This window comes from Seriola lalandi, unplaced genomic scaffold, assembly GCF_002814215.2.
Source record: "Seriola lalandi dorsalis isolate HSWRI2012SDOR001 ecotype SW California unplaced genomic scaffold, Sedor1 jcf7180002054517, whole genome shotgun sequence".
Classification (NCBI taxonomy): domain Eukaryota; kingdom Metazoa; phylum Chordata; class Actinopteri; order Carangiformes; family Carangidae; genus Seriola; species Seriola lalandi.
Window position 1 is genome coordinate 1,851,025 of NW_019525070.1, and position 11,890 is coordinate 1,862,914.

The following is an 11,890-nucleotide window of genomic DNA, read 5'->3' on the forward strand; positions in this document are numbered from 1 at the left end:
AGAACTGGATTAGGGATCATAAGTGACACTTATGATGAAATGGCTGATGCTGCACAACTGTGGATCTGCATATAATTGTATCGCACTACATTTTTTTTCAGTCAATAGCGTGGCTGAGGGTGGCTCTTCTTGAATGTCAAACACTTCTTATGCCTACATGGCGGTGCATAAAGTAAGAAGATTAATTCCCCTTGGTGTAAAAACAGAAGCTTTTTGAGCACATTACCCTTCACCACGGTTTCCAGAGCACCTCCTTATACAGCCGCGCCTTGAAGTTCACACTGACACTGCCTAATAGCACCAAAGCACCATTACCAAGATAATAACATCAAGTTGGTCGATGTAATCTTTGTGTAAGTTTGACTTGCTGTGGTTTTCACTGTGGCGGCCTGCTCTGTCATTAGAGAGGACTTAACTTGTGATCAAAGGCTGGTCCTAGATTCCCCAGCGAGAGTAAAACCTACAATCTCACCTCATGAAATTCAGATGTCTCATGGGTGATCGGCGGGAAAAAACCTAGACTTCTCTGCCCAGGTCTCTCTGGTATTTAAAAGGCTTTCTAGGTTTGTTTTGGGAAGGAAATGCATCCTGGCTCTTACTGATTTCTTAGGCTTGACAGGCGCCCGAGACTCTGTCTAGCCCGATGCAGAGTGTCTATCATTCACTCATTACCCTGCTACCCTGCCACATGTAACTTAATCTGGATACCTGTGAGTGACAAGCCTTTGGGATGTAGTGTCATCAGATATTTGATTGGTTGAAACCACAGAAAGAAAACAAATGAAATGTTCAGCATTACTCCTGTAGGATCAGTCAAGGACAACGGTTGTCTACAAAAGCAACTGCTCATTGATTCAACTGTCTGTTAGTGTAAAGTGTATAATAGTATGGTTTACTGCTCAGATTTAATTTGAGAATTCAACATCATTATTAACATTTTCTATGCTGAAAGAAATTGTGAAAACACTGTCGCTCTCTGCTGCAGTGTCCACAGAAGAAAAAGCTTGCATCAATGGACATTTCACCATAACACAAATTAACATTTGTCTGGCGTTTCACTGCTGTATCGATCTAAATCTGACCCCATTCCCATGCATTCCCACAAGCCTCTTACAGACTGTCTTACTGTTCCCTTTGTCTAACTCAGTGGTGGGCTGGCAGCCTGGCACTGAATTAAAAAAAATGCCAAAGAACAAATAAATGTGAGGAGAGTCTAATCTTAAATCCTCTCGACGACATGGGTTCATGCCAGATACATGGCCCCTAATTTGGCATCTGAAACAATGCTGCTTAAATCTCTGCTTAAACCTCAGTATCAATACATAATGCATGCTGATTTGGTTCCAGTGGGAAAAAATATGTTCATTGTTGGGGTAAAAAAAAGGAGCAGTTTCAAAAATGTCTTTTAAAAGTTATGTTCTTTATTTTAAACTGCTTTGTTGAAAAAGGTACATGGCGATAAGATATAAAAAAAACATACCTCCACCTTTACTCATGCAAAGTGTGTACAAATGCACAAGTGTGACAGAATTTTTTTATATTTAGCTTTTACAAATAATGCATCACCATAATACCACATGCAACCTGCAGTAAGTACCACATGTCAGTGCCCATGGTTAGAAAAAGTAAAAAGGGATAACGTAACAAAAAGCAAAATAAAAAATATCAAAATTTTATAACTAAATACTTAGAACATATGCTATCTTGTGGCTCACCATTACCAGCTTTGTAAGTCAAAAGCATCCATGGGGAACTATTAGTGAAAATGTAAAGTGATTTTTTTTTTACTGGTTTCGATTCTACTTTATCCCCAAACACATATTCACATCCTGTCACTACAGCATATCTATGACTCAGTGAATATCTATGACTATGAATAAATCCTTATGTAGGAGTGTGAGTGATCATCAGTATTAATCAGATACCAGTAGAAATTTTCAGCTCACAACTTCAGTATTAATTTGTGAAACTGTCTCAGCAGTCAGAAAGGATTTCAGCCCATACACGAGTTAGTTACACCTACTGTCATGTTAGGTTTCTTGTCTATCTTGCTTCAACTGTCAAACAATCAAGGGTGTATTTAGGTAAAAGACTGTTGAGGGCAAATAGGAAAAATCTGTACTTATTCCGTACTCACTATCCAGCTAAAAATATTGTTGTTTTGTATGTGGTACATATAAATTGTTTTTAAAAAAAAATCTGCAAATATCAAACAAAATCTGTATTTTTATTTAAAAAGAACATGAAAAACTGTAGAGACAAACATTAAAAAAGTTTTTTAAAAAAACAAAGAAAAAAACATTTTGTTAAAACAAACTTATCGCAAAAGGTTGCAAAAAATGTAAAACTGCCTTTCAAATTGTAGTTGGGAGTTGATCTAATGGGAAATATCAATTAATGCAGAATAGCTCACAGTCCGAGACATTTACATTCATTTTCTTGTTAAACAGTAAATTTGATCAAAGCTCCTCAGGTCTGCAGTTGAAGAGGTGGAAAAAGAGAGAAGAAAAGAGAAAAAAAACTTGACAGAGGGTTCCAGTTACTTACTTACTGCAATATAACATGTTGATATCGATAGCTCAACGGTGGTAGCCATGTCATGTTCGTGACTGTCATCACACTAGGATCTTTCATTGACGTGGTACTTGATAAAATAAAATGAACTATCACCTGGTTTTTGTTCTTTCAACACATTTTTAAAGCAGCAAATGTCATCTGCACATGAGCAGAAATGCTCGAAATCTTGAACTTCACACATCTAATCATTCTGTGGAGGACAAACCAAACTTGAATGATGTTTCACGACCATTAAGTTTTTGTCTCTGTCACATCACTCATACATTAACACTGTTGCCCTTTCCCCAACAGTCTGTCTAAAATTAATGAATCCACAGTTAGAGTAAAACAAAATTTAATGACTACAAAATATTTTGCCATTCATTGCATATGGATGTAAGATGTACAGTATTGTGTTTTTTAGGAGTTAAAAAGGGTTATCACAGCTTCCAATATTGAGTTCATGCTAGTTAAAATCCAAAGCTTATCTGCTTTATTGTTGATTTTATTTGTTGTGGTTGTTGCAGCTCTTTGGTGGTTATGGCTTCCCTACTCCTATCTACCCTCTCACTGCTCTGCCTTGAAGCAGTAGACGCCGTAAACCTTTAGCATCTTGTCTGGGAATCCAACAAACCGCACTGCAGCTTCTGTGGGGCTGCAGTTCTTGCGGGGCCTGGAGATGGGGTAGCGGACACTTCCGTCAGCCAACCAGCCAGCATCACAGCGATCGTAGCCCTCGATCTTCCAGGCGGCATATATGTGGCCCACCTTGGCGATCTCTGCACCGTCGTCTAAGCATGCCTGCACGGCCTCGTCAAAAGACAGCCTGTCAGGCTGGCTCAGCCAGTAGAAACGTCCTGATGGCAGAGACACAAAACGGGTGATCAAGAGAAGCACTTGATGGCCTCACTCTATTCTCACTGGTTTCTTGGTGCAAGCGCACCACAAGAACAGTCGACAGCCTAAATAACAAATCAGCAGGATGGAGAAACAAATAAAAACCTCACCCTTGATTGCAGAGGTGTAGCAAAACACATCATAACGGCTTTGTTTGTCTTGATAACCATAGTTTCTGACGCCAGGCCCATCAACGGTGCCACCGCAAGGCGCCCTGGGTCTGGTGATTGGATACTTCACTGTGGCATCACTCAGCCAGCCAGCATTGCACCAGTCCAGACCGTTCTTCCAGGCCTCGAACAGCTGATCATAGGAGGCGACCACAGCATCCTGCTCCTCACAGGCCTGCACAGCTTCCTCAAAGTTCAGGTTGTAGCGGCCCTCACTGGGGGAGTATGGGAACACAACGCCTGAGTGGGGCAGAGGAGATTAAATGAATATATGAATATGTCAACCTAACCTGAATGAAAATCAATTCAGAGTTAAAAAAAAAAAGAAAAGGAACATGAGAAGTCCTGCCTTTCTTTAACATGTAATCATGTCAGAATCTAATTGTAAAGCATTGTTATGATGACCTCAGTGAACTTTACAAACTTCATTGGTTTAAATTCTGTCCACTTATGATGAAGTGTGTGTGTGTGTGTGTGTGTGTGTGTGTGTGTGTGGGGGGGGGGTCTTGGAGTCCACTGCAGTCTCTCCAGGGAAGCTGGCTTAGCTGGCATGCGATGACATGTTTAGTTTTATGTTAGTGAATGTAGGTCTATTAGTCTTTCAGGTCCAGCAACTTGCCATAATGTCTTCAGAGGCCAGACTTTGCTAACTCATTCATTTTGTGCTTATCTTATCAACCTAAGAAAACTAGGTGTTAACATCTGCTGCATTAAATATCAAAGAACAATAATAATAATTCAAAAGTGAATATCCACATTAGTACAGCTTAATTCAAGAGAAATATGTACATGATGCTGCAGACTTAATGGTAGAAATGCTTTACTCATGGTGGTGACTTATTCCAAATTCCACCTCAGTAAATTATCAAGTGTTTTTCATGATTACCAAAAACAAATTTTAATGAATAGCAAAGTAGCAGAAGGTTAATATTATTCTGTTTTTGTTACTTTTGTCTAAAACTACATGTGCATGTCCCCACCCAGATTGATCATTCACACATGAAAAACTATCAACAACATGTGGGTGGGATCTGCCTTTTAGTGCAAAAGAGCTGTGACATACTGCAAATATTAAATGTGTCACCATGCAAGATAGAAATATACTGCATGAGTAAATGTGTAAACGCTCACCCATGCATGAGAAGCAGCTCCTCTCTGTGTTCCACAGAAAGATATTTTATTGAGTCTAAAATCTGATGAGTAAGTCAGATGTATGAGGATATGAATTGGAAAAGATGCAAAATGTGTTTCTGTTTACTGATGTTGAACAGTATTCAAATGTAATCATGACTGACTCATTATAGAGGTTTGTATAAATCAGCACAAGCTGCCTGTTCTTTTCTTTTTCTTTTTCCACAAGAAAAGGAATTGTGGGAGTTTTCTATAACTAGAAACAAAAACAATCTTGAGGAAGATGGTTGATCCTGAATCATGAATTTTTAACAGGGAGAGGACACGTGTAAAATAACTATTGAACATTTAATATACTGTACATTATGTCTTCCCAACTGGAATTAGAATTTACACAGATTATATGAGATAAGATAACGAGTGTCCTACTAAATAGATATAATAAACAGGATTTACCATCAATGAGACCACCTTGCACCTCCAATAATATCTCTTGCACTGTGTCCTCCATCCCGTTGATGATCTCACAGCGGTACCTTCCTGTGTCATCCATGGCAACGTCAGTAATTGTTATGGAGGCATCTTGACTGTCTTTCTCCTCCAAAAAGACACGGTCCTCAAAGCTGCCATAGGTCTTCTTGTGGAATCCCATTGAAAGCAGCACATCCTCATTCAGTGCCTCATCATCTGCTACCTTGGTCCATTTGACTCGAATACCAGTGTTACCAAAGGAAAAGGAGTCTTTGGACAGGAGCCCGCAGGGCAGGGTGACGTTGGCACCTAGGCCAGCAATAACCTTCACTGGAAAGGAGGAAAACATGATATAACCTTATTAGGGCTTGAACGTAAAGTGGAAAATATTATGTAAAGTTAATATAAATTAGCACTATATTTTTTGTTTCGGTTGCAAAGATTGAATCCAGAAGTTTTTACTTTGCTTTTGTGCTTGGCATAAAACTGATGTAGCAAAGGTCTGTTTGAGAAAGTTACAAGAAAAGGGAAAATGCCTCGCTTTTCCCAATTTTTCCCTCTTTATTGTTCTTTCCTTTTTGTATGTAATTATTTCACAGCATGTTTTGGCATGTGTATACTGCATTTATTATTTCAATATACACGTGCATACACGTATGTTTACGGTTAAAAGTATTCTCTTATAGAAAACTATCAAAAAGTCTGGGAGTATTCTGTTGGGTTTATTAGATACAGTATTGGACACCGGCCAAACTTAAGCCCCCGGAGCCAGTCATCCTCTTCAGTCTCCTTCCTGCTCTTGTCACTCCTGGCACTTATAAACCTTTGGTTCCTCTGCATTAACCCTCAAAGCACTTCTCTTTCATCCGTTCCATCTGATTTGTGTAAAGTATGTCAAGCACTACCTCAATAACAGGAAAAGTAAGCTGATAATATAGTTAATGATATACAGAATCTTGCTGTCATCATTACTTTTTCTTTTGCTTATTTTCTCTGCACCCTCCCCATCCAAACTACCCCCCCCCCCTTCAACTCAAGACGGCAGGCCATTTGTATCTCACCATGGGTTCCCACAATCTCCCTAACGTCAATGTTTAGACCTCACAAGGCTTGCTTAGTTAAGAGGACCCCAACCAGTAAAGGGTGGCCTGTGCCAGGCACTAACAAATGCCAGATGGACTGATGCACAGGAGCCCTGACCCCCACCCCCACAGGTACAGCCTTGAATAATCAACTTTGTAAGTGGAGTCTAACTCTGAACCACACAGGAATTGTAATATGATATGTAATTGAATAACTGAGTGAATCAACTTCTACAGCTATGACTTTTTAGCTGTAAGTAGTCTGAAGACATAATTGTTAATCTTACACAACCAAGCAGGTTTTTTTTTGGCTGAATCCAGGGTCAATGCTTGAACAACGTCCCTTGAGTGTCTGGTGCCATGTCTGCGATTCACTGAAAAACTCTAAGCTGCTCTGTTTCTGATTTATATTTCTTCCCACTTACTCAGGATGTATGATCTGCGTCTGAGCCAGTTTGTCTCTGCTTTCTGACTGAGGATGCCAGCATTAGTGTTGGGGCTGCCACATCAGAGCCATGACTGGAATACTGTGTCACTGGCTCATCAGCGGGGAAAACGTTTCCCACATGGGCAATACAGGAAATAATAGGAGCCAATGGCTTGCTGCCTTCTGTTCTAATCAACCCTGCCTTCAACACACACACACACACACACATACATAGAGGAGTGACACCGAAACGACTCCTAATCAACCCCAAGCCTAAACTGTCCCAATCCTCCATTCTAACCCACACAGAAGACGCGTGTCTGGACTTTGTTCAGTGGTGCTCAGATCATTAGTATTGAGCTCTCCTGCAGAAGGATTTAATTAGCAGAAGCACTGCTGACAGACCTAATCTACCCTTCAGTTCAATCTCGTGTCCACTTTATCCTTCATTTTTACATTCCTGTCATACGGCTGCATATGCCAAACACTACTTCTATTACTCAGTCACTCCACCCAGTAGCGTAACTCGCCTCTCGACTGATCAGCAAGATGCCAGGTATTTTACGAGCTAAGAAACACCCTTTTTGCTGTTGTTAATTACTAATGTCGTCGAAAGCAGTGCAGAGTTTAAAAGCTGTCTGGACAAGATTCTTCTTTGACCGTTCTGTCAGCGAGGAGTGACTCACAGCCTCGCTGTGCCTCATAAATTCTCTGCATGGGTAGCGGTTTGCATTAAGTGCGACTGAAACCTGAGGGATCCAGAATGATGAAACTGCTCATCAAAAGCCCTGGCGAAGGTGAAGGTGATGGTGACATCAACATCAGCTCACCAAATTGTGATGCCATCCAACATTTATGCCTAAACTTTTCCAAATTTCTAAACCTTATAGAGTAGATAGAATAAAGGCCTTCATTGTGCTGTCGCATGGAAACATTGTTCTGTCCAGAGTCGAATACAAACCGCTGGATGTGGTTTAAAACCCTGAAATGTGAGACGGAAGGAGGGGATTGATTAAACATCAGTTTGCCAATATAGTGCTGAGAAAAGAGCTTGGAATTAATTACTGTTGACATACCAACCTAATACCTTATAGATCACTAAATGAAAGCATAATGAAGAACCCTGTCTCATATGATCTGGAGCAGCCTTGAAGATAATGATGCCTGAGTACCAGCAGTAGCAGACAGAGAGACAGGCATGGTGAAAGAAATCCCATGCTCTTTCCTGCTCCTGCAGTTGCCAGCAGACACAAGTCCCACAGGAGAATGTGGCCCCGACCATGTGGAGCACACTACACTCATAAAGCAACAGCCTGTTGTGTGTACTTAGTCTTTCAGGAATACAAGGAAGCCTTTCTTTTCTTTGTCACACCTCAAACAACATCCTATTTATACAAGACTCCTCCGGGGTCGAAGGTGGTGCCAAATTGTCGAGTTTAACATAAAAATGGTTCTTCAAAGTATTCTGAATGGTTCCTATCTGAAATTTCTGTGAAGACTGCGGCTGGGAATGAAACCACAGCTAAAAAGTAAATGAACACGTGTGCACGACAATAAAAGCGCTCTGCAGCTGCACCCAAGACCTACTGCCATTTTATGACCGAGCACAATTCTCTCTCACTCTGTAAAAGCTTGTATTAGCAAGTGATTGGAACCATCTGCTTCTTTGTAACACCAAACTGTAAATTAACAGCATTACAGTGGTCCAGATCTACTCAGTGACCTACATATTCTGGAATTACAAGAGTTTAATTGCACTGTTAAACCCCCAAGCACAATTTGCACTTTAATTTATTAAATGAACCAAATGTTTAATTTGCTCAAATCTCTCATCTATGAAAGGATGGAAAGGATTGAAATCTGCAGAGAGCAGTCACCGCATGTTTATATCAGTGTGTGTGCACAATGTGCCACACCCTCTGACAGAGCAGCTAGACATGTGATGCTTTACAACATCCCAAAGCTTTGCTCTCCTCTGCTGCTGGCCCGCATGTGTCAATATGTAGAAAGAATTAACAAGCACAGCTGCGACAAACACAGCGAGCCAACTCCAACACACTAATTCCAATAAACTCCTTCCTGTTGTCTCTCATGCAGAACAAGCGCAAACACAAAGCGTGGGTGTGTATCACACATGTACGGTCGGCTGTCGATGGAGTCATTTGTTTAAGTTCTCTCTGATTGAATTAACACACGTGCAATGGGACTTAACATGGCTCCATCAATGTCCCCTAGTCTAAACACATTTTCCCTGCAGCCCCCAGCCTCAGCGTATTTCCAGCCAAGCCCCTTTTCCCACCCAGCCCTAGCAACGGGGCCAAGCCTCAGTAACCAACAACCACAGTAAGCATTAGACTTAACAGGCTATTACCTCACAGGGAAAGACAGAGTCATTTGGCTGCTGTTCAGCATGGGGCTCTATACATTTGGCTGCAGGTCGTTAATCTTAACTCCGCTCCTGTCAGACTGCCTGTTACCGTGGCGGGTTTCCAAAAGCTCTCAGTGCCAGAGTGAGTCAGTAGGTATAAGGACAGGCAACGCCCCGTGAACAGCCAGAGAACACACTGCTCATGTGGCCAATAAAAGCTATACTGTATGGAACTGTGATTGATCTGGCCTGAGCTGAGCCATTGAGCTTTCACATGGTGCAGACAGTGAGGTCATATGCACATATGTGCAATATGCAGACACACGCACACACACACACACACACACACACACACACACACACACACACACACCTGTGACATCACTCGCCACTGGCAGTAATTTCAATGTTTGGATAAAAAAGCATCATCTCGTCCCAGACTAAAACTGTTCTCCCCACAGACGAGCCATTTCCTCCCGTCTTGGAAGAGAGAGAGCTGACACATCCCTAATTTGACATTTACTGAGTCAGCTTGCAGGGGCTGCTGAAAGCGCATTAAATATCACTCACTACATATTATAACACAAAGGTTTCTAGCTACCCTTTTTTTTCACAACCACAACAGTAGATCTATTCTAGTATTTCATAGCTTGCAGTTGCAGCAAACATCTCAGTCTGTCATCCTGTAGGCAGGTGTGAATTTGAATTATAACAGCCTCATGATAGAGTGCAGGTGCTGATAAGACTTCATGTTCTGTCTGCAATGGGAAGAAGATAAAAAACAGATAAAATGACAAAAAAAAAAAAAAAAAAAAAAAAATTGACAGAAAGTCAAGATTTTACCATGGGAAAGTCCTGACTATTTTTGCGCTCTCGTAAAGAGACAGGCACTACTACCCTAGTTTCAGCCTCTAAAGCACCTGTGACCCATTTTAAGAGAAAAACCAGTAGTATCAGTGATGTGGTCCTCATTCAGTAGTTTGGGCAGAGAGCCCCTGTGAATGACAGGGTGATTTATTCACCAGCCGGTCCATGCTGTGGTGGTCTGTATGCAGCAAGTCAATGAGTCAATGGTGAGTCACACTGTGGCTGTGTGTGTGTTACCCCAGAGACGACTCTGTTACCTACTCCTACAATGACCCTGTTGTTACACAAGCCTGTGCTGTGGTACCACTTTACTTAGGTCTCTTACACAGCTCATCCTCCTGTTTGTTTTTTGTTTTTTTTCTACATGCACGCTCAAGCACACACACACACACACACACACACACACACACACACACACACAGATACACACACAAGCACACACACACACACACACACACATACACACACACGCACAAAAAATACCAACAAACACACAAAGTGTAATATAAATTTGTGGGTGATATTATTTTTTTTTTTACAGAAATGTATTCTTACCTTGAAAGGGAGGGAGCGTCACCTGACTGTACGTACAGCCAACCAGGGTCAGGGAGATTATTGTGATGCACAGCAGACTCGTCATTTTCTCTTTTTTTCACACAAATAGCCCTCTTCAATAAAAAATATAAATATAAAACTTTGAAGTAAAATAACTGCACTAAGTTATCTAAACTGTAAATATTTAAAGAATATTTCTTCTCTTTCAATTTTTATTCATCTAGCAGTCCCGCTTCCTGTCTGTCTTTGTTCAGCAGCCGCCTGTGGTGCTACTGGAAAGTTTGGGCTCCTCAGAGGTTCAGACAAGTGGCTTTTATTGTAGCCTTGCATGGTTAAGACCACTCCCCCTCTCATCAGCCCATCACCATGCACAGCACTATACTGGCTCCCCTTTGCCACATTATTTATGAAAGACTCCTTCCTCTCCTTTGGGAGAATGAAGGCTACAGCAAAACTACAAACAATTAACCTGCAGATAATCATCCTGGGTTATATGTTTAAAGTGGAGCTATAATGATTCCTGTGAGGAATGCTATAGAGGGATTAGATAATATCACTCAAATTGATCAGATATACATTCATCCTCATTGAGGAGGCAGTAAGTGAAACTTTTTTCTTGCATTACATCCACCCTCTCATTCCTTGCAGCCTTGGTATGTTTTCACTCTGTAAACTGATTCCGTTATTTCTGTTTTTATAATCTCTTTATTGGACTTCAATTGCACAAATCAAAGTTAATGTTCATAAGTTAAATATTGTCACCATGCTTAACTCTGAACACTGTAAAGGGCCTGACCACTTCCCCCATCCTAACACACGTGAAAACACTCACACACACACAAACTTGTGAAGAAGTGTGGCGTAGTTACTTTTGATGGAAGACCATTAAATGTAAAAGGGTTATAAAACTGATGTAGACAGAAGGTCTCGCTACAAGTCATACTTTGCCATATCCTCCTTTGCTTCTTTTATTTATTATTCTCACTCCTCTTCTTTCTCTTTCTTTTCCCATAGAATTTATTCTGTACATTCATTCAAGGCTGCATTTCACCCCTGTCTCTCTTCCTGTTTGAAAGTGTTTAAATTTGTGTTCCACATCTGTAACTAAGATTGTAAGGGATCAAGTCAGCTAATACCCACCCTCCTCACAGTTGAACTCTTCCACAATTACTTTAAATTGTCTGAGCATGTTTCTCTCAGTCTCTTCTGATGCTGTGGCAGAGCAGAGACAGCAGAGCATAGCTCTAGGGAGGCAAGACATGGATTTGTGACCAGCCATGAGTAGAGGGGGGCCTGTGTGGTCTCTCCTAAACGTTTTCTCAGGCGTTCAGACGATCTTTGAATGATGGTGAGGCAGGAAGTGGAG

The 11,890-nt window shown here is 41.1% G+C and overlaps 1 protein-coding gene across 1 annotated transcript; it reads right to left on the bottom strand.

Moving 5' to 3' along the window:
* Positions 1 to 1,399: 1,399 nt before the first annotated feature.
* LOC111660238 (hyaluronan and proteoglycan link protein 1-like) lies at positions 1,400 to 10,805 on the bottom strand. Its single transcript, XM_023413427.2, has 4 exons — positions 10,525 to 10,805; positions 5,211 to 5,555; positions 3,564 to 3,863; positions 1,400 to 3,413 (listed from the first exon to the last, which is right to left on the bottom strand). The coding sequence occupies exons 1-4, from the start codon at positions 10,607 to 10,609 to the stop codon at positions 3,124 to 3,126; spliced, it is 1,020 nt and encodes a 339-aa protein (XP_023269195.1). The 5' UTR covers positions 10,610 to 10,805; the 3' UTR covers positions 1,400 to 3,123.
* Positions 10,806 to 11,890: the final 1,085 nt, after the last annotated feature.

Coding starts and splice junctions, on each gene's coding strand:
- LOC111660238 (XM_023413427.2), bottom strand. CDS start 10,609: ATGACGAGTCTGCTGTGCATCACAATAATCTCCCTGACCCTGGTTGGC. Junction 5,556..10,524: donor GACGCTCCCTCCCTTTCAAG/GTAAGAATACAT, acceptor CCTCCTTTCCAG/TGAAGGTTATTGCTGGCCTA. Junction 3,864..5,210: donor GCAAGGTGGTCTCATTGATG/GTAAATCCTGTT, acceptor TGCCCCACTCAG/GCGTTGTGTTCCCATACTCC.